We start from the raw sequence: 22,943 nt of genomic DNA, 5'->3' as shown, positions 1-22,943 counted from the left end.
TTATTCCGGAATTATAATAGTTTAACCCCGTGGCGGAACGTATCCACGCAGTAAGAGCCGCACCACGTAATCAAGTAGTACAGAGTGGACTATAAATAATTATTGGATCACTCGTTGGTGTTGAACACAAAAATAGCCCCGCTGACGCGTAGTATACCGAGTCACAAACTACCCGTGAAGTGTAATCAGTAGGAAGGAGTGAGCTAACCTCTGTGGCAAGCAGGGCTAGACCAAGAGGGGTGACCCGGGTTGATAAAGTGAAACTCAGGGCTCCACTGCTAACTCAGCTCAGGGTAGGAGGACAGGAAGTCCCCCATCACCTAGAAAGAGGCTCATAACAACACACGGTGGGAGTTGACCCAACCTGTGAGGCCAAGAGAAGATCCACAGGCGTAAGTGAAGCTAGTAGGGCCATCAGGGAGGCGGCCCGCACCAGTCACCTCAACACCCCCAGCACTAACTAATCCAGGTCCAGACTGAAGCCTGTGATTAGTTGATTATTAGAAACAGGGGTGTTGGTGCTGGGCTGGCTCCCCAGGGCATGAGGTGGAGAGGCCTTGTTTACAGCCCCGTTCAACTGTGTAACTCCCCCCAAGAAGTAGATCATAGTAAAACAGATACATCATTCAGAATGTACACAAACCTGGACTGGTGTATAACCAATAGAAGGCAGCAGAGATTGAGGTCGTTTTCAAAATACGTACATTTACACATTCAGTACATAAAATATGGATTCAAGTTTCTCAACATAGTGATCATCAGAAGGCTACAAACACTGAGCGGCAGAAATGACAACCACATACACATACACGTAACGCTTTCGTAATGAACATTGTTACGAAGACACTAAAGAAAACATTACATAGATAGGCACTTTTTACATGACACAAAGCTGTCCAAATATATGCAAAATATTTCATCACAAAAGCCCAGGCAAAAACAAAGGTCTACAAAAATAATATTTGTACAAAATACACTAGTCATAAATATCATACACTACAATATGAACGGCGGCAGACACTGTGGAATGATTGCTTTTTAACACATCACAACAGAGAGGTGGAGGGTTAATAGGAGTATCGTAGTAAATTGTAGTTGATACTAAATTAATACTACGGTGAACAGAGCCATACCAGCCCCAGACTCATACAGTTGACGTCGGAAGTTTACATACACCTTAGCCAAATACATTTAAACTCAGTTTTTCACTAACATTTAATCCTAGTAAAAATTCCCTGACTTAGGTCAGGTAGGATCACCACTTTATTTTAAGAATGTGAAATGTCAGAATTATAGTAGAGAGAATGATTTATTTCAGCTTTTATTTCTTTCATCACATTCCCAGTGGGTCAGAAGTTTACATACACTCAATTAGTATTTGGTAGCATTGCCTTTAAATTGTTTAACTTGAGTCAAACGTTTCTGGTAGCCTTCCACAAGCTTGGGTGAATTTTGGCCCATTCCTTCTGACAGAGCTGGTGTAACTGAGTCAGGTTTGTAGGCCTCCTTGCTCCCACATGCTTTTTCAGTTCTGCCCACAAATTGTCTACAGGATTGAGGTCAGGGCTTTGTGATGGCCACTCCAATACCTTGACTTTGTTGTCCTTAAGCCATTTTGCCACAACTTTGGAAGTATGCTTGGGGTCATTGTCCATTTGGAAGACCCATTTGCGACCAAGCTTTAACTTCCTGACTGATGTCTTGAGATGTTGCTTCAATATATCCACATAATTTTACTGCCTCATGATGCCATGTATTCTGTGAAGTGCACCAGTCTCTCCTGCAGCAAAGCACCCCCACAACATGATGCTGCCATCCCCGTGCTTCACGGTTGGGATGGTGTTCTTCGGCTTGCAACCCTCCCCCTTTTTTCTCCAAACATAACGATGGTCATTATGGCCAAGCAGTTCTATTTCTGTTTCATCAGACCAGAGGACATTTCTCCAAAAAGTATGATCTTTGTCCCCATGTGCAGTTGCAAACCATAGGCTGGCTTTTTTTATGGCGGCTTTGGAGCAGTGGCTTCTTCCTTGCTGAGCGGCCTTTCAGGTTATGTTGATATAGGACTCGTTTTACTGTGGATATAGATACTTTTGTACCGGTTTCCTCCAGCATCTTCACAAGGTCCTTTGCTGTTGTTCTGGGATTGATTTGCACTTTTTGCACCAAAGTACATACATCTCTAGGAGACAGAACACTTCTCCTTCCTGAGCGGTATGACGGCTGCGTGGTCCCATGGTGTTTATACTTGCGTACTATTGTTTGTACAGATGAACGTGGTACCTTCAGGCATTTGGAAATTCCTCCCAAGGATGAACCAGACTTGGAGGTCTACAATTTTTTTCTGAGGTCCTGGCTGATTTCTTTTGATTTTCCCATGATGTCAAGCAAAGAGGCACTGAGTTTGAAGGTAGGCCTTGAAATACATCCACAGCTACACCACCAATTGCCTCAAATGATGTCAATTAGCCTATCAGAAGTTTCTAAAGCCATGACATAATTTCCTGGAATTTTCCAAGCTGTTTAAAGGCACAGTCAACTTAGTGTATGTAAACTTCTGACCCATTGGAATTGTGATACAGTGAAATAATCTGTCTGTAAACAATTGTTGGAAAAATTACTTGCGTCATGCACAAAGTAGGTGTCCTAACTGACTTGCCAAAACTATAGTTTGTTAACAAGACATTTGTGGAGTGTGTTGAAAAACGAGGTTTAATGACTCCAACCTAAGTGTATGTAAACTTCTGACTTCAACTGTAGCTATATTCACTACCAACTACTGTCTATGGGTTATTGGCTTGATCCACCAGAAGAATACTGCCAGTTTTTGGCTTTCTGTTTTGACCCCACTGCAGGGCTCACGGTGAGGGGTACGGCAGTTCATATATGTTTCCCTGTGAGGAAGAAGAGGGGGCGGTCCTCTTTAGCGTTGGCCGTCTGGAACTCGTCACTCAGCCGGAACCTCCACTCGTCCTCGAGCTCCAGCCTCACCACCGTCTGTCTCAGAGAGCTGCGGTCAGCACATATCACACACAGAATCGCACCTGGACGAGGGAAGAGAGAATACCTATGAGGATGTGATGGCTTTTGTGTGTGTGTGTGTGTATATGTGTCACACCCTGATCTGTTTCATCTGTCTTTGTGCTAGTCTCCACCCCCCACTAGGTGTCTCCCATCTCCCCTCATTATCCCCTGTGTATTTATACCTGTGTTCTTTGTTTGTCTATTGACAGTTCGTTTTGTTCGTCAAGCCTACCAGCGTTTTTCCCCTTGCTCCTGTCTTTTCTAAAGTTCCTGTTTTCTAGTTTTCCCGGTTTTGACCATTCTGCCTGCCCTGACCCTGAGCCTGCCTGCCGTCCTGTACCTTGTCCCACCACACTGGATTATTGACCTCTGCCTGCCCTGACCCTGACTGCCTGCCGTTCTGTACCTTTTGGACTCTGATCTGGATTACTGACCTCTGCCTGCCCTTGACCTGTCGTTTTGCCTGCCCCCTGTTCTAGTAATACACTTTTGTTACTTCGACACTGTCTGCATCTGGGTCTTTCCTAAAATGTGATAGTACGAACTGGCCCTGACCGATCTAGCAGACTCAGACCAGCTGCACAATGCTGTATCCCTGCAAGGAGCCACCATTGGACGACACAAGGAGTTACTGTAATGTCTTATGGAGGGACTCCATACCCTGGCAGAACGCCATGACCAGACGTTCGAGACTTTGCTGGAGCAATTCCGCGGATTGCCCACTGGGCAGCAGGTCACACCCGTAATCTCCCAGCCTACCCCAGTGTCCCGAGAACCCTGCTTACCTCCTCCGGAGCCTTATGCTGGAGATTCCGGAACCTGCCGGGCTTTTCTCCCCCAGTGCTCCCTCATTTTCGAGCTGCAGCCTTCTTCGTTCCCCTCGGACCGCTCGAGGATAGGGCTACATCATAACGCTGATGTCTGGGAGGGCACCCGCCTGGGCTACGGCGATGTGGGAGCAACAGTCCATCGTCTGCCTCAGTGTAGAGGATTTTGTGGCGGAAGTTTGGAAGGTGTTTGATTCTTCGTTGTCCGGGAGAGAGGCTGCTCGTAAGCTGCTCCAGCTACGTCAAGACTCCAGTAGTGTGGCAGACTTACGCAATGGCTTTTCGCACGTTGGCGGCTGAGAGTGCCTGGAACCCGGAAGTATTGTTCGACATGTTCCTTCACGGACTATCGGAGGTGGTCAAAGATGAGCTTGCAGCCCGGGAGCTACCCATGGACCTTGATTCCCTCATAGCCTTGACCATCCGGATCGATGGGTGGCTTCGAGAATGTAGGAGAGAGAGGGAATCTGTGCCCTGTCGCCCTCGATTCCCACCTCGCCTCCAAAGAATCCCGGAGACCCCCGAAGTCTACATGTCCGAGTGAACCCGACGTCACACGAGTTCTGTCGGGAATCACAGAGGGCTGCTGACTCGCCTCCTTTGGAATCCAGGCACCTGGGCAGGGCTAGATTAACACTTACGTCGACTCCACACACAGAGCTGTCTATATTGTGGAACTACGGGACATTTCGTAGCTACCTGCCCATTAAAAAAAAAACACGCTCATCAAGGGGCGAGTACTCTGGTGGGCCTTTTGGAGAACTTTTCCTCTCCCCTTACTCGCACTCCTTTTCATGCCATCCTGCTGTGGGGGAACCAGTATAAATCTCTCTGGGTACTCATCGACGCCAATGAGAGTTTTTTTGGACGCTACCCTGGTGTCCGAGCTGGGCATCCCCACTCAGCCCCTCTCCATTCCCATGGATGTTAGAGTGCTGGACGGGCGCTCTATAGGCCGGGTCACTCACAATACCACTCCCATGGTATTGTGAGAGTTGCTACAGCGAGGCAATCCAATTTATGCTGATTAAGTCTCCTCAGGTTCCCGTGGTATTGGGATTCTCTTGGCTCCAGCGACACAATCCAATCATAGACTTGACTGCTGGTGCCATTATGGGCTGGAGCCAGTTCTGCCACACACATTGTCTGAAGTCAGCGCAACATGCCCCAGGACGTCTTCCTATGGGCTCGGAAGTTGCCCCGGACCTTTCCACCATTCCCACGGAGTACCAGGACCTCCGGGAGGTGTTCAGTAAGGCCCGGGCCACTTCGCTTCCGCCGCACCGACCCTATGACTGCAGGATTGACCTTCTCCCAGGCACTACTCCACCCCAGGGACAACTGTACTCTCTATCGGGTCCGGAGACCAAGGCCATGGAGACCTACATTGAGAACTCCCTAAAGGCAGGGTTCACCCGTCCTTCTGCCTCCTCCGCCGGCAAAACCCTGCGCCCGTGCATCAACTACCGGGGCCTCAACGACATCATGGTGAAGAACCACTACCCGCTACCACTCATCTCCTCTGCCTTGCAGCCGCTCCAGGGGGCCACCGTGTTCTCCAATCTGGACCTACGGAATGCCTACAATCTGGTACGGATACGGGAAGGGGACAAGTGGAAGACCGCCTTCAACACGGCCGGCGGTCACTACGAGTATCTGGTCGTAATTTGGCCTTACCAACGCCCCAGCTGTATTCCAGGCTCTGGTTAATGATGTTCTCCGCAACATGTTGAACCGGTTAGTCTTCGTCTACCTCAACAACGTCCTCATCTTCTCCCGCTCCGCCCAAGAACACGTGCTCCACGTCCGACAGGTTCTCCAATATCCCCTGGAGAACCAGCTTTTTGTGAAAGCGGAGATGTGTGAATTCCATCACTCCACCATCCCCTTCCTGTGTTACATCATTGCTGCAGGGAGTGTACAGATGGATCCCGGGAAGGTGAGAGCAGTGGTGGATTGGCCCCAGCCTACGTCCAGGGTGCAGCTACAATGTTTCCTGGGATTCTGCAACTTTTATCGCCGCTTTATCCGGCGTTACAACACCCTGGCTTCCCCCCTGTCTGCACTCACCTCTCCCAAGGTTCCATTCACGTGGTCCCCAAATGCTGACCGGGTGGTCCGGGATCTCAAATACCATTTCACCACAGCTCCCATCTTGGTTCATTCTGACCCGTCTCGCCAGTTTGTGGTGGAGGCCGATGCTTTGGATGTCGGAGTGGGGGCTGTCCTGTCCCAGCGTTCTGCCCTGGACCTCAAGTTACATCCCTGCTCCTTCTTCTCCCAGAGGAACTACGATGTGGTGAATCGTGAGCTTCTCGCGTTGAAGATGGCGTTGGAGGAGTGGAGGCACTGGCTGGAGGGGGCGGAACATCCGTTCATTGTGTGGGCTGACCACAAGAACCTGGAATATCTCTACACCGCCAAGAGTCTCAATTCCAGGCAAGCTAGGTGGGCCTTGCTCTTACCCCGGTTCAACTTCTCCCTCTCTTACCGACCAGGATCCAAGAACATCAAGCCGGATGTGCTGTCACGCCGCTATAGCCCCGTGGCTACATCCTCCGAGTATCGTCTCGGACAGAAGGTATGGCTGTCCACCCGGTATCTGCCCCTCCAGGTGGAGTCCCACAAACTTTCCCCAACTGTTTTGCTGTTCGTCTTCTGTTGCCCCGTACCCTCCATATATATACACCACTTTTCATGTGTCTAAAATCAAACCCATGTCTCACAGCCCTTTGTCTCCTGTTTCCACCACACTGGATTATTGACCTCTGCATGCCCTGACCCCGAGACTGCCTGCCGTTCCTTTTGGACTCTGATCTGGATTTACTGACCTCTGCCTGCCCTTGACCTGTCGTTTTGCCTGCCCCCTGTTCTAGTAATACACTTTTGTTACTTCGACACCGTCTGCATCTGGGTCTTTCCTAAAACGTGATAATATGTGGTGTGTGCCTGCATGGGTCTTTGTGCGTGTACCTTTGAGGAAGTGAAACTTCTTAAGAAAGCCTGGTGTGACGAAGGAATCGCAGAAGCAGAGCAGCAGGCCGCTGAACAGCAGCTCTGCAGTACTGATGTTGATGGAGTGAGGTCTGGAACTCACAAAACACACCGTCACCTAGAGGGAGGGGGGAAAAAAGACGCACCGTTGAGTGATCTGACATCGAAACAATCACATATGTATTTGTGTGTGTGTGTGTACCTCAGGCCCCAGGTTGAGGTAGCAGTCTACAGACAGAATGGGGTGTGTGTAGTTGCGTGCGCTGAGGGGGAACAGGCGTTGGCTGGTGTGTTGCAGGTATTTCTCTAGCAGTAGCTGTGCAGGCGTGGCCAGGAATGGATGCTTGCTGTCCGGGGCACAGATGTACTGTGACGGCTGGATGGAGGTGGGGACGTCAGTTATCTAAAACCACACATTACATCAACATTACAATGGTCAAAGCATGAACAACAGACAAAATTAGCGACTGGATTCAATACATATCGCTGAAGTTCCGCCTTACAGCGCGATATACATTTCAAGGTAATGTTGATAACTGGATTCACGGTACACGCCACCGGCTCAATCAGAAATGACCTAAAAATGTCAATCCCGCTATAACGCGGAACTTCAGCAATACGGATTGACTCGAGCCCCAGAACTGAGGTATTACATTAGAGAGGGATATGAATTGATCCCATCGGAACACTACATTTGATCTTAAGTCGAGTGACACGATGAGGAAGATGGTGATGTGTGTGTGTGTGTGTGGTGTTGTGTATGTCTGCGTATTTGATTGTATGTTTGCGTGTGGTTTTGTGTATGTGAGTGTGTGTAAGCCTGTACCTTGGTCTTGATGATGAAGGTACGGTATCCTCCGATAGCGATCTGTTTCTTCATCACACTGAAGTTGTTGAAACGACAGATGAGCAGACCAGCACTGTGGGCTCGCAGGGTGAAGTCCACATCATCACACATGAACCTGAGGGGGAAGAAGAGGAGAGGGGGACCAGAGGAAGAGAGGAAGAGAGTGATGGTTCAGTGAAGTTTTTTTTCTTCACCAGAGATGTGATGTGTTTCACATAGAAACCACTTCAACCTAGCAGCCACACTCTTACCATAACAATGACTTATGTAAAGTGGCTGTCCTCTCTCATCCATTCTGGTTGTATTGTATTCCATTCTTTCATATTTGGCAGCAGGTAGCCTAGCGTTCAAGAGCGTTGGGCCAGTAACTAAAAGGTTTCTGGTTCAAATCCCTGAGCTGACTAGGTGAAAAATCTGTTGTTGTACCCTTTAGCATGGCACTTAACCTTAGTTAATCTGAATAAGAGCGTCTACTAAAATGTGATAATATTTTACTCTATTCTACTGTCTCACCTGTTCTCGTTGTATTGGACGTCCTGGGTCAGGTCCACATTGAGAAGCAGGAAGTCGTGGAGGTGTCCTCTGGAGAACGGTTCCTCGTGACGGGCTCCTCCCCCCTTCCCCTGACCCGGGGAGCAACTGCCCCACTTCCTGATCCCACAGAGGCCGTACTGGGTGAGGTCGGGACACGCCTCCATGTGCTGCAGCACCTGCTTCAGAGACACGTTCCTCTCTACAGGCCCTGAGGCACTGGAGGGGAGAGAGAGAAAAAGACGGAGAGACATGATTACAGAGCTCCGCGAGGACAATACTTTCAAAACATCAATATGAAAAAAAAAAAGTGTTTGTAGCTGAGACTTGTTCCTTGTATGTGTGAGTGTGTGTGGGTGAGTGTGTGTGTATGCCTGTGTGAGTCCAGGTCCACGGCGTTCCACATGACGCAGGAGTCATCAGAGACTATGATGAAGGGCCAGACGTCGGCCGGCGGCCCCCCTCCTTCCAGCCTGTGCCTGCGCTCCAGCCCCAGGTTGTGATAGGACAGCTCCTTGATCAGGAAGTGGGCAGCACCTTGGGGGAGGGGCCAGAGGTCAGAGAGGGAGACATGGGGAAACACTGTTGTTATATTTCTGTGTTAGTGCGTCTCATGTTGTTAGATAGTCTGTCTGTTGTGTGTATTCTCTCCTCCACTCACTCACTCACTCACTCACTCACTCACTCACTCACTCACTCACTCACTCACTCACTCACTCACTCACTCACTCACTCACTCACTCACTCACTCACTCACTCACTCACTCACTCACTCACTCACTCCACAACGGGGGAGAGGGTGAGAGATAGACAAAGAGAGTGAGAGGTATGGGAAAGAGAGTGGAGGTAGTTAGCCTACCGATGCCGGCTCCATTGAAGACAGTGGGCAGCACCAGCATGATGTGGTTGGGCCAGTACTTCTTATAGACAGCCATCTCGTACTCCTTGATAACCAGGATGTGGAGGTGGGCCGCCCCGTCCATGGCATGGTACAGGTTAAACAGGCCGTGCTCATGACGACCCGTTGTCGGGGTGAAGATGGGGCTCTTGATGCAGTCTGGGTTCTGATGGGGGAAAGGAGAAACATGCAGCGGTATATAAAAGTCTGAGTGGGTTCTGCAAAGATTTGATGATCTTAGGGCGTCTACACTTTGTCGGTCTGTATATAGAGGAGGTTTCAGATAGGGAAGGCATACAGAAAAGAAAGAAAGAAAGCAAGCGAGAAAGAGAGAAACAAAGAAAGGTTGGCAGATGAGGAAAATAGGAACTTGGGTGGTGAAATTAGGCAGTGCATTCTGCAGGGGTTAATGTAAATGTTTAGAGTATGGCTGTGCTCTGACTCTCTACTCTTCTCCTTGACTTGTGCACTTGCTCATCCCCCGTAGCAGATTGAAAGGCACCGGATTGCTGTAAGGAAGTTTGTACCACATTTCTTACATCCATAAATAGGAGTGAACGAGTGCACCCTCGAGGAAGAAGGGTAGAGAATGGGTATTACGGTTAGTAGTAGGGGTAAGGGGCTTAGTTAGGTTACCCAATCGGAGGTGAGGGGCAGTCTCATGCTCTCCAGCTGGCCTCCTGGTTGGCTGAAGCTGAAGTGGTGTTGCTTAGACTTGGGGATGATGAAGTAGAGCTGGATCTCCTCACCCAGCAGCAGGTGGGAGAAGGTGAAGCCATGCAGCAGCGATTCATACATCTACATGGTGGAACACATTATCTATCTGCAGGTCTAGAATACATTATTACACATACAGTAGACCAACTGAGCAATGATTGGTAAAAGTAAGAATAAACCGTGTGTGTGTTCTCTGCTCACCTGGTATCCGGGGTTGAAGCCTGTGTACTGGTGACACTGTTCACAGTGGTGGTAGGTGTTGTAGGCTGCGTATTTGGACAGTTTGGTCCTGGTCGTACGCCTCCGCAGATACACGTCCTCCTTACGTCTGGGGTTCCCTGGGGGACAGAGCAGGGGCTGGGGGTTAGTTAACCTGGCAAACGCCAGTCTAGAACCATGGAACATCTCTGATAACCACAGTCACGTACATATAGCTACACTCTTAGAATAAAATGTGCTTATCTAGAACCCAAAATGGTTCTACCTGGAACATAAAAGGGTTCTCCTATGGGGACAGTAGAATAAGCCTATTTTTTCTTCTAAGAGTGTACAGAGCTCAGCCAAGCTAAAAACAGTAGAAAAAGAGATCAGGATGTCCATGACATCATCTAGTAAATCTCACAATCATAATGATAACCGAGAGAGATGCCCCACTCCCCTATCCTACCGTCAGTGTTGGGGTAGTAGTCAGGGCAATAGACAGTGCTGATGTCTTCATATTTGGGGTTGTGGATGGTGTAGTCGAAGGGCATGCCCCTCAGTGTGTCTATTATCGGCCAGGGGGCACAGGCTGGGTGGTACTGGACACACTCCAGCTGGTCACCTATCACACACACACACACACACACACACACACACAGACACACACACACACACACACACACACACACACACACACACACACACACACACACACACACACACACACACACACACACACACACACACACGCGTGTTTACATTCATAATACATTCATGGGTCCTTAATAAACATCTATACATGCATGGAAACCTATAGGATTCATTCATAATGCATTACACATGTTGTGTATACAACACACAGACATCTCTACCAGCAAATAGCTACTTAAAATAACCTCTTCGTGGAAGCTATATACTGTACTGTAATTCATTCAAAGTGTATTACACACATGTGATGCATATTATTAAGACTAGTGCAGAGTGGAGGGTGGTGGTAGTTATGGAGCTGAGGCCAGGGTGTATTGTCATGGTAACTCACTGGTGTTGATCTCTTCCTCGTCATAGATGTCCACCTCCATCAGCCTGATCAGCATACGAGACAGGATGCCCAGAAACTGGAGGTACGCCCCTGTCTTCCCCACCTGAACAGGTTCCAGTAGTCAGAATAGTGTGTGTGTGTGAGTCTGTCACCAGTGTGTGTGTGTGTGTGTGTGTGTGTACCTGTGGGGGCCCGCTGAGCAGCAGTCTGCGGGGATGGAAGTTGTCCGTGCGTCCCTCTGCGGGGCGGTTGCTGCTGTCCATGTGGCAAGGCCTTGGGATGGTCCACTGGCGGTAATACAGAGACTGTTCTGTACACGTCATCATCTTACTCAGCAGAGGTCTGACACAGAGGAAAGGAACGCAAAGGAAACATTAATATAGAGCATCATCTTACTCACCAGTGTGTGTGGAGCCGGCCCAGACTACAGACAGGTGAGGTGTGTGTGTATGTCCCTACCTGAAGGAGCTGGCCCAGACTACAGAGAGGTGAGGTGTGTGTGTTTGTGTTTGTTCCTCCCTGAAGGAGCTGGCCCAGACTACAGACAGGTGATGTGTGTGTGTTTGTTCCTCCCTGGAGGAGCTGGCCCAGACTACAGACAGGTGAGGTGTGTGTGTTTGTGTTTGTTCCTCCCTGAAGGAGCTGGCCCAGACTACAGACAGGTGAGGTGTGTGTGTATGTCCCTACCTGAAGGAGCTGGCCCAGACTACAGAGAGGTGAGGTGTGTGTGTGTTTGTGTTTGTTCCTCCCTGAAGGAGCTGGCCCAGACTACAGACAGGTGATGTGTGTGTGTTTGTTCCTCCCTGGAGGAGTTGGCCCAGACTACAGACAGGTGATGTGTGTGTGTTTGTTCCTCCCTGGAGGAGCTGGCCCAGACTACAGACAGGTGAGGTGTGTGTGTTTGTGTTTGTTCCTCCCTGAAGGAGCTGGCCCAGACTACAGACAGGTGAGGTGTGTGTGTTTGTTCCTCCCTGAAGGAGCTGGCCCAGACTACAGACAGGTAAGGTGTGTGTGTTTGTTCCTCCCTGAAGGAGCTGGCCCAGACTACAGACAGGTGAGGTGTGTGTGTGTTTGTTCCTCCCTGAAGGAGCTGGCCCAGACTACAGACAGGTGAGGTGTTTGTGTTTGTCCCTACCTGAAGGAGCCGGCCCAGACTACAGACAGGTGAGGTGTGTGTGTGTGTTTGTCCCTACCTGAAGGAGCCGGCCCAGACTACAGACAGGTGAAGTGTGTTTGTGTGTGTGTTTGTTCCTCCCTGAAGGAGCTGGCCCAGACTACAGACAGGTGATGTGTGTGTGTTTGTTCCTCCCTGAAGGAGCTGGCCCAGACTACAGACAGGTGAGGTGTGTGTGTTTGTGTTTGTCCCTACCTGAAGGAGCCGGCCCAGACTACAGACAGGTGAAGTGTGTGTGTGTTTGTCCCTACCTGAAGGAGCTGGCCCAGGCTACAGACAGGTGAGGTGTGTGTGTTTGTGTTTGTCCCTACCTGAAGGAGCCGGCCCAGACTACAGACAGGTGAAGTGTGTGTGTGTTTGTCCCTACCTGAAGGAGCCGGCCCAGGCTACAGACAGGTGCGGCAGGAAGGAGGTGCAGCGAGGCAGTCCGCTCTCGTCGAACGCCGTGATGATGTCATAGAGTGCCCGGGGCAGCAGCACGGAGGGGGGGCGACTCACCCCCCGCGCCCAGGAGCAGCTCTGAAGGGAGGAGGGGGGAAGGGTGGAGGAGGAGTCAGAGGAGGTTGACTTGGAGGGCCAGCGCTGGGTGTCGGAGGGGTTAGGTGGGTTCGGGTTTGGACAGGGGGAGGAGTGAAGGGGGTCAGGGGGGGTGGTGTGGAGATGGAGAGTGGCCGCAGCACTGCTGTCGGAGAAGGGTCGGAGGGTTTGGGGGGCTGAGTGAGGGTGAGGGGGAGGGAAATGACCCAAACCAGGGAGCTCCGACTTCAGAGCTAGAGGGAAGACAGGAGAGGAAGAATAGAGTAAGGGATGTATACAGAGATGAGTTTACTGTTATAAACCGTCAAATGTGTTGTTTAAGGTTATAAACTACAGAGAGGTGAGGGTAGCCTAGTGGTTAGAGCGTTGGACTAGTAACCGAAAGGTTGCAAGTTCAAATCCCCGAGCTGACAAGGTACAAATCTGTTGTTCTGCCCCTGAACAGGCAGTTAACCCACTGTTCCTAGGCCGTCATTGAAAAATAAGAATTTGTTCTTAACTGACTTGCCTAGTTAAAAAAAAAAAGAGAAAAAAAAAGGTAAATTTGTAAGTCGCTCTGGATAAGAGCGTCTGCTAAATGACTTAAATGTAAATGTAATAAACAGCCATATTGAAAGTATAGTGTCTTATTGAATAGCTAGAATTGTGTTGTATTTCATTGAATTGAATTTGGCCAGTGGATGGCGCTCCATCACTCACCGTTCTCTCTCCCCTCCTCCTCGTTGTCGGTACTGCTGTGTTTGTCCCGGTCGCTCTCTGATAGGTCGCTACCGGGGCCGGGGACGTGTCTGAGGGGTTGTGACCCCTGGGACTCCACCCTCATCAGGTAGGCAGCCAATCCCAGCTCCTCCTCCAATGACGTGCGCTGCAGGTAGGAGGAGCTTATCACACGCAGGTCACAGTACTTCAGTGATCTGGTTGGAGGAGAGAGAAAATACATCAATCAACCAATCAATCAGTCAACCAATCAGGATAAATATACAGGTACTATGTGTGTGTACCTGGGTAGGGACTCTCCCAGGGGGTCTGCCCCAGAGAGGATGAGGATACAGGGGAGAGCCTCTAGCTCCAGGTAGGTACGGGGAACCCAGTCTGTCTCCTGGATCTTCAGCCATGTCTGGACACACACACACACACACACACACACACACACACACACACACACACACACACACACACACACTTTAACCAGGTGCTAGAACAATAACAGATCAAATAATATAGGAAATTCCGCCCATTCACATTGACTGACATTCCCACCAACCAGTCCCATCCGCTTCCTGTTGCAGAGGCAGGACTTCTGTCACACCCACTGACTCTTTAAATTGACTCACCTGAAGGCAATCAGTGGCTACCTAATGGACTGGAACATGACCAGGGAATGTGTAGCGTTAGAATGTTTGATTCGTAATGTATAGCTCTTCAACCTTGGTGTTTACCTGGATGTTTTATTTAAAAAATATATATGTGTTACCATCCCACCTATATTCATGGTAGCCCATACCAACACCAGCAATCCAACCGAATATAGTCTTTTCAGCCTACCAGTTTTTACATGGTCCTTCAAGCCGGATCAGGCTATCGCGGTGGAAATGGAGAACAGATCACCAGCCGACAGAGCGTTCACCTTCCGGGAGAAAATTAGGGCAATAAAGGGGAAAATCGAGTGTATGGACAACAAGAGATGTCCAGCCTACCAACAACCGTATAACCTGCCTCTACCCAGTCCCCACTTATGCCAGTCCCTCTCCAAGTCCCTTATCAAAAAGTTCCCAGTCCCATATTCTACCTCACTTATTCCCAGGATCAGGTATTGTACCTTCTGCAATCCCAGATCCTAAGTCATTCCCATGTTGTCAGGTCTGCACCAGTCCGAGTCCAAGCGACCAGCCTGGTCCCCAAGAACACCCTGGCTTCCATTGTGCCCACGAGTCCATTCCAGTGGCCATTCAACCGCATCAGTGTTCTGCTCCGCCCCCCTCCAGAGCAACTTCCTGTGGTATTCCATGGGCGTTACCCAAGCTATTCCACCACCTGCTGATGGGTGGCTCCGAGACCATCTTCCTACCCCTACAGCCCCCCAACCACTTACAGTAGCACACTTAATGGACATCTGTTCCTGTCATTAAAATATGTAGCATATTTAAGGTGGTTCTGTCCACTCATATTGACTGACTTTCCCACCAACCAATCCCATCCACTTCCTGTCCCAGAGGCAGATCTTCTGCCACACCCACTCAACCTTTAAATGTTTGTCACTAGTTATCACAGCCACAAACTTAGAATTGGCTATATACACTGTAAAAATCTATGAAAACAAACGTTTGATTTTTGGTTTTAATTTCAGGTTAGGGTTAGGCATATGGTTAACAGTGTGGTCAGATGGAAATTTCAAAGAAATTCTACTTCATATTCATCATCTCAAGCACCAACCCAACATCATAGCCGTGCAGTATTACTCCCTATTCAACCTGACAGCGCTTGAGAGGATCTGCAGAGAAGAATGGGAGAAACTCCTCAAATACAGGTGTGCCAAGCTTATACCCAAGAAGACTCGATACTGTAATCGCTGCCAAAGTTGCTTCAACAAAGTCCTTAGTAAAGGGTCTTAATACTTATGTAAATGTGATATTAAATGTATTTATTGTCACGTTCTGACCTTAGTTCCTTTTTTATGTCTTTGTGTTAGTTTGGTCAGGGCGTGAGTTGGGGTGGGTAGTCTATGTTCTTTTTTCTATGTTATTGTATTTCTGTGTTTGGCCTGGTATGGTTCTCAATCAGAGGCAGCTGTCGATCATTCTCTGATTGAGAATCATACTTAGGTAGCCTGTTTTCCCCATTTTGGTTGTGGGTGTTTATTTTCCGTTTCAGTGTTTGCGCCATACGGGACTTAATTTATTCTCTTGTTCTGTTTTTGTATTTTGTATTCATTCTCGATTAAACGATATTATGGATATATACCACGCTGCATTTTGGTCCTCCTCTCCTTCCACCAACGAAAGCCTTTACATTTATATGGTATACATTTGATACTGTAATCGCTGCCAGTTGCTTCAACAAAGTACTGAGTAAAGGGTCTTAATACTTATGTAAATGTGATATTAAATGTATTTATATTGTATACATTTGCAAAAATAAAAAAATAAACAGTTTTTGCTTTGGCATTGTGGGGTATTGTGTGTAGATTGATGGGAAAAAACTATTTCATCCAATTTAGAATAAGGCTGTAACTTAACAAAATGTGGAAAAAGTAATGTGGTCTGAATACTTACTGTGACAATGGCACATTTCTATGTTATGTAGAAAAAAAGATAGTGTAGTGTTTCCAATGACGACATCAACCAATTAGTAGGCAATGCCAACTCACAATTGGTCGAAATCACACGACGCGCACCGATGATGTCATTGGAAACACTTATTTTCCTAAATTTTTTACTACAAAACATAAACATGCCATTATCACATATGTTGATGTTGGGGTGGTGCTGGAGATGATGAATATGAAGTTGAACAATTGTGAAGTTTCCCTTTTAAGATTAGGGTTCAAATCAGATTTCAAGAAGATTAAATATTAGAAATAGGTGGGGTTTAGACATAATTATGACTTTGTGGAAACTAGTGACGATCCCTTTAAAATGGACTCACCTGAAGGCAATCAGTGGCTACCTAATGGACCAGAAGAATGACTAGGGAAATGTGTAGAGTTAGTCGAATGTTAGATATGTTGGTGTTTACCTGGATGTTTTATTGAACAGAAAAAACATCTGTTACCATCCCACCTACAGTACCAGTCAAACTTTCATTCAAGGGTTTTTCTTTATTTTTACTATTTTCTACATTGTAGAATAATAGTGAAGACATCAAAAGTATGAAATAACACATATGGAATCATGTAGTAACCAAAAAAAGTGTTAAACAAATCAAAATATATGTTATATTTGAGATTCTTTAAAGAAGCCAACCTTTGCCTTGATGACAGCTTTGCACACTCTTGGCATTCTCTCAACCAGAAATAAAGAAAAACCCTGGAATGAGTAGGTGTGTCCAAACTTTTGACTGGTACTGTATATTCCCTTAACCATTTCACCGGGTTAGCCCTTTTAATCTGTACTCCTGCCCCTGTGTTCTTAATAACAGCACACCACCATGGTAGCCCATACCAACACCAGCAATCCAACCTAATATAGTCTTTTCATCCTACCAGTTTTTACAAATAATGTTATAATATATGTAACCTTCCCCAAATTGAGATTGTTTATCTGTCATGTTGCTAACCAGGATCTGTATGTATCAAGTGTCTCAGATTAGAGACCTGATCCAGGATCAGGTCCCTATCCATGTAATCTTATTCATTGTGATCTAAAAGCCAACGGCACACTGATCTTAAATCAGAACTCTTCATCCAGTTGTCCAGTGGTTTATCCCCTACCTTGATGCGCTCAGTGAAGCTCTGTCCTATGCTGAGGGCTTGGCTGGGGTTTCCCAGGATGATCTCAAAGCGCTCCCCCAGCCCCAGTCTCTGTCTGACCCACGCCAGCCGCTGGTGAGCCCACCCTGCCAGAGCCAATGAGGGGATCCGTAGCAGCACCATGTGACCGTGGTGGGTGGGGCATCGCTGGGCGGAGCTGAGCAGACTCTGGACAATCTCCAGCGTCTCGACGGAGGTGTGTTTATGTATGCTCCGCCCCCCTGAGCCAGGCCGACCTGACACGGCCATCAGAGCCACACAGTAGTGCTGGACCAGAACCTGAGTCCGGATCACTGCACTGTGTAGCTTGGGGAACCTGGGACAGGGGATTGATAAATTTTGTTATTTGCTACATTCTTGTGTCATTTCGATAAATCAAATGTGATTCTCTCAGTGATGTAGTCGAGTCACTAAACCTTGAGTCCGAGTTGAGTCCCAAGTACCCTGTGCTCGAGACCAAGTCTGTGTCACCAATGGGGTGGCAGGTAGCCTAGTGGTTAGAGCATTGGGCCAGTAACTGAAAGGTTGCTGGATCGAATCCCAAGCTGACAAGGTAAAAATCTGTTGTTCTGCCCCTGAACAAGGCAGTTAACCCACTGTTCCCCAGTAGGCTGTCATTGTAAATATGAATTTGTTCTTAACTGACTTGCCTAGTTAAATAAGTGGTCGAGTCCCAGTGCTTGAGTCCTGGTCGTGTTGGATTCACAGGTTCACATTAACTCAAAATAAAGTTATTTACCCAGTTAGATATAGTATAGCATAGTGGCAAGAGGATTTATTTAGTCAATAAATTGTTTGCTATCCCCTTTCTTTTTTTTCCTGTGCCACCAAATGTTTGCATTCGGGTATAGGCTACTGGTAAAGTTACCAGGTTGTTAGCTAGCTAGCTAGCTAATTAGGTAAATTGGTTGAACAAATTTTAGCCTAAACAAATGGTTAGCGGTACAGTCCGCAAGTCACCTACTTTTAGAACGGCCTGCGATATGGTTTATGCATGTAAAATGTGGCCCGCCAATGTATGCTAGAAAGGAAAAAAATGTAGCATCGGTCATATGGGTCCTAACTTTTTGAATGGTGAGAAACAAGCCGTACTGTCTGTAGAAAAGAGGGAGACTTGTCAGAACCTGGCTATGGGACGCAGTGGGGAAAGTGGAAGGGAGCGAGAAGACAAATTCAAATACAGCCTACTTTCTATACTCAAAGGGGAGATGGACAAAAAAAAGCGAGACCGTTGTTTTACTCATGAACTCAATGCTATCGTGTCTTGTGTTTCTGAACGTTTTACTGCAGTGGGCTAAAACAGGGTCACACAGAGTGTTTCTTGGTAGTCTTAAACAAATCTACGTCGAAACAAAAGTATAGACCTCACACACACGTTTATGGGCTTAGAAAAGAAGACAGCATGTCAGATATAGACTTAATGTATACAATGTTGAGTTTGCATCCCAATACTACACTTTATATACATCACAAAAGACTGAAATATAACAAAACTGTTTGACATAGAAACACAACATTTTCGTCAATTAAAAACAATTATTAATAACATTCCACCCATGAGGCCAAAGAGGACACTTTTGGTCATTGGCTGCAGGGTAGCTAACTAGAAGGCTGGTGACTGGTTAGCTACAGGGAAGCAAGAGAGTCACCTGAGCAATGTGCAATGGTCGGAGGCGGAGCCGGAGCGGAGCCTGCCTGTCTGCCCTTACTCATCGCTTGCTCCCCCGCAGCTCACCAGCTGATGTAGGCTGTGTGCCGGCCGGATGTGGCTTGTCCCTCCCACTGCGGAACAGGACAAGACCCTCGCTGCGCTGCGCATCTAGTGCTGCTAATATTCTGCTTATCATAGCCTATCCAGTCCAAGTGCAAATACAAGTCACGAGAAGGCGAGGCCAGGTCGGAGTCACAATCAGGAAAATCCTGGACTCGAGTACTACAACACTGGCGTCTCCATTTACTGTATATTTGCATATACAGTTAATTGTGTGTATTTTCTGTACCTGTGTGATTGTGTGTGAGCATGCATGTGTGTTTGTGTGAGTGTGTGTGTGTGTGTGTACAGTATGTATGATGAGTGTGTGTGTGTCTGTACAGTATGCATGATGAGTCTGTGTGTGTGTGTGTACAGTATGCATGATGAGTCTGTGTGTGTACAGTATGTATGATGAGTCTGTGTGTGTGTGTGTGTGTGTTCAGTATGCATGATGAGTCTGTGTGTGTGTGTACAGTATGCATGATGAGTCTGTGTGTGTGTGTGTGTACAGTATGCATGATGAGTCTGTGTGTGTACAGTATGCATGATGAGTCTGTGTGTGTGTGTACAGTATGCATGATGAGTCTGTGTGTGTGTGTGTACAGTATGCATGATGAGTCTATGTGTGTGTGTGTGTACAGTATGTATGATGAGTCTGTGTGTGTGTGTGTTTGTGTGTGTGTGTATGATGAGTGTGTGTTTGTACAGTATGCATGATGAGTGTGTGTGTGTACAGTATGCATGATGAGTGTGTGTGTGTACAGTATGTATGATGAGTGTGTGTGTGTACAGTATGTATGATGAGTGTGTGTGTGTTACCTCTCCTCCAGGACAGAGGCCATGCTTTCGAAGGAGCTGTCGTAGCGAAGGAGAGGCAGACCGCTGCCTGAACGAGTCGAGTCCAGCAGCTCAGACACACCAAAGTACCGCGTCTTCTCATGGTACAGATCCATGTCCTGACACACACACACACACACACACACACACACACACACACACACACACACACACACACACACACACAGCTTGAGACAACAGTGTGTGTCTGTTTGTGATTGTGTGTGTGTGTGTCTGTGTCAGTGTGGGTCTGTGTGTGTGTGTGTGTGTGTGTGTGTGTGTGTGTGAATATCTTACGTTATTGAAAGCAGAGGGCCAGTGTATCTCGTTGTAAGGGCTGATACGTGTGTGCTGTGTCTGCAGGGCAAAGGGGAACGAGGTGACGTGGAGAGTCAGGATGTTGGTGGCATCTCTGATCTGAAGGGAGTTGAGCAGGCTGTCCACCAACCCACCGCCGGAGTCACCACCGCTGGCACCGTACGGCCCACTGGGAGACAGGGAGTATATATACTGTACGGTATGGTCACGTTATAAACACGCAGACACACGCAAGCAAAAAAAGCACACAAACGCACACACACCTGCTGATGTCCCAGTGTGCGTGGTCGTGGACCAGGATGTAGAGTGTGTTAGAGTTCCTGTGTGCTTCCTGTATGAGGTCATCAATGCGCGCCCTCGCCTCCTGGTCCATCTTGACCACGTAGTGCTCAGCTTCTCTCTGAGACAGACACTCCTGCTCCAACCCCAGCTGCTGGAGGACACCTACACGCACAGACAGGGATTAAGCACACACAAAAGCTCGGACGCACACGTGCACATACACACGTGCACATACACACACACACAACACCAATTTGTTTCAGTTGAAGGTTTGAGTAAAGCAAGTGAACACGTTTCTCAAGAATTCTACAATACACCAGCACGGGGCTCTATACAACACAGACATCGGCTAGAGGAGGACGAGACCTGAAGACAACTTCCTGGAAGACACCTCAGAGGGATTGAGGTGAAGGAGGGAAGGAGGAGAAAGGGGAGGGGCAGAGGGGAAGATGAAGAGGAGAGTCTGTTGAACTGTGAGATGAAAGTGGAGGAGAAAGAGGAGAGGGAGAAGGAAGAAGAGGAGGAAGAGAGGAGGGATCTTACCTGAGTTCCAGAGATGCAGTACAGTCTGTTGGAAGGTGACCTCAGATGGAGGGACACAGATGAGGAAGTGGACCCTGTCGAAGGAGCCCAGGTCCAGGTTCTGAGTGCTGGAGTCAGCGATGGCACACACATGGGACAGCAGCTTCCTGGCTACCGCCAACTGGATGGGCCGCACCTCCCGCCACTCCACACAGTACTCTACACACACACGTTAGATGCAAATGTACACACACACACACACATGGAAACACACATTTTAGACACCACACAAATTTATAAACACAATGCACACACACACACACAGATTTTGGACAGACTACACATATCATGTACAAAGTCATAAACTCAACACACATACACACAACATGTATTATAAACACATCTTGCCACTTCACATGAAATTCTACAGCATGTAGCTTGGTCAAACTACACACAATTCATGATGTTCTCTCCACACAGATTGCATTTCTCACCTGAGCAGGAGTCCTTGTGGCTCTCAGCTCTGTCTTTGGGGCTGTCTGTGTGTCTGTCTGTGGCTGGCTCTTTGGGGCTGCATGTAGCTCTGTCCGTCTGTCTGTCTCTAGGGCTGCTGTCTCCTGTGGACTCCTGACTGCTGGACAGGGGGGGCGGATGGCTCCTGCTCTCCCTAGCAACACTCCCCAGCAACACATCTACATCACCATCTGACACACACATACAATATGGTGAGATACATACAGTTGAAGTCGGAAGGTTACATACACCTTAGCCAAATACATTTAAACTCAGTTTCACAATTCCTGACATTTAATCAGAGTAAAAATTCCCTGTCTTATGTCAGTTAGGATCACCACTTTATTTTAAGAATGTGAAATGTCAGAATAATAGTAGAGAGAATGATTTATTTCAGCTTTAATTTCTTTCATCACATTCCCAGTGGGTCAGAAGTTTACATACACTCAATTAGTATTTGGTAGCATTGCCTTTAAATTATTTAACTTGGGTCAAACATTTCGGCTAGCCTTCCAAAAGTTTCCCACAATAAGTTGGATGAATTTGGGCCATTCCTCCTGACGGAGCTGGTGTAACCCACAAATTGTCTATAGGATTGAGGTCAGGACTTTGTGACGGCCATTTCAATACCTTGACTTTGTTGTCCTTAAGCCATTTTGCCACAACTTTGGAAGTATGCTTGGGGTCATTGTCCATTAAGAAGACCCATTTGCGACCAAGCTTTAACTTCCTGACTGACGTCTTGAGATGTTGCTTCAATATATCCACACTTTTCCTCCTCATGATGCCATCTATTTTGTCAATTGCACCAGTCCCTCCTGCAGCAAAGCACCCCCACAGCATGATGCTGCCACCACTGTGCTTCACGTTTGGGATGGTGTTCTTCGGCTTGCAAGCATCCCCCTTTTCCCTACAAACATAACGATGGTCATTATGGCCAAACAGTTCTATTTCTGTTTCATCAGACCGGGGGACATTTCTCCAAAAAGTACAATCTTTGTCTCCATGTGCAGTTGCAAACCGTAGTCTGGCTTTTTTATGGCGGTTTTGGAGCAGTGGCTTCTTCCTTGCTGAGCGGCCTTTCAGGTTATGTTGATATAGGACTCGTTTAACTGTGGATATAGATACTTTTGTACCTGTTTCCTCCAGCATCTTCACAAGGTCCTTTGCTGTTGTTCTGGGAATGATTTTCACTTTTCGTAACAAAGTACGTTCATCTCCAGGAGACAGAACGCGTCTCCTTCCTGAGCGGTATGACAGCTGTGTGGTCCCATGGTGTTTATACTTGCGTACTATTGTTTGTACAGATGAACGTGGTACTTTCAGGCGTTTGGAAATTGCTCCCAAGGATGAACCAGACTTGTGGAGGTCTACAATTATTTTTCTGAGGTCTTGGCTGATTTCTTTTGATTTTCCCATGATGTCAAGCAAAGAGGCACTGAGTTTGAAGGTAGGCCTTGA

At 47.7% G+C, this 22,943-nt stretch overlaps 1 protein-coding gene across 1 annotated transcript in view; it reads right to left on the bottom strand.

The window, feature by feature from the left end:
• Positions 1-2,693: 2,693 nt before the first annotated feature.
• Positions 2,694-22,943, bottom strand: part of LOC120023335 (protein GREB1-like) — a 32,415-nt gene continuing 12,165 nt past the window's right edge. Inside the window, exons 14-34 of the mRNA XM_038967350.1 lie at positions 21,464-21,673; positions 20,991-21,188; positions 20,429-20,609; positions 20,145-20,334; positions 19,830-19,966; positions 17,219-17,573; positions 13,791-13,906; positions 13,489-13,703; positions 12,620-13,022; positions 11,261-11,420; positions 11,079-11,181; positions 10,506-10,661; positions 10,040-10,176; positions 9,758-9,919; positions 9,083-9,287; positions 8,551-8,760; positions 8,206-8,425; positions 7,672-7,807; positions 7,048-7,248; positions 6,825-6,963; positions 2,694-3,044 (exon numbers count right to left, since the gene is read on the bottom strand). Coding sequence (XP_038823278.1) covers positions 2,881-3,044; positions 6,825-6,963; positions 7,048-7,248; positions 7,672-7,807; positions 8,206-8,425; positions 8,551-8,760; positions 9,083-9,287; positions 9,758-9,919; positions 10,040-10,176; positions 10,506-10,661; positions 11,079-11,181; positions 11,261-11,420; positions 12,620-13,022; positions 13,489-13,703; positions 13,791-13,906; positions 17,219-17,573; positions 19,830-19,966; positions 20,145-20,334; positions 20,429-20,609; positions 20,991-21,188; positions 21,464-21,673 — 3,998 coding nt within the window. The 3' untranslated portion in view covers positions 2,694-2,880. The remainder of the gene's footprint in view (positions 3,045-6,824; positions 6,964-7,047; positions 7,249-7,671; positions 7,808-8,205; positions 8,426-8,550; positions 8,761-9,082; positions 9,288-9,757; positions 9,920-10,039; positions 10,177-10,505; positions 10,662-11,078; positions 11,182-11,260; positions 11,421-12,619; positions 13,023-13,488; positions 13,704-13,790; positions 13,907-17,218; positions 17,574-19,829; positions 19,967-20,144; positions 20,335-20,428; positions 20,610-20,990; positions 21,189-21,463; positions 21,674-22,943) is intronic.

This window comes from Salvelinus namaycush, chromosome 28 (genome assembly GCF_016432855.1).
Source record: "Salvelinus namaycush isolate Seneca chromosome 28, SaNama_1.0, whole genome shotgun sequence".
Taxonomy (NCBI): domain Eukaryota; kingdom Metazoa; phylum Chordata; class Actinopteri; order Salmoniformes; family Salmonidae; genus Salvelinus; species Salvelinus namaycush.
The sequence above is the reverse complement of the archived record's forward strand: the minus strand, read 5'-3'. Positions and strand labels throughout refer to the sequence as shown.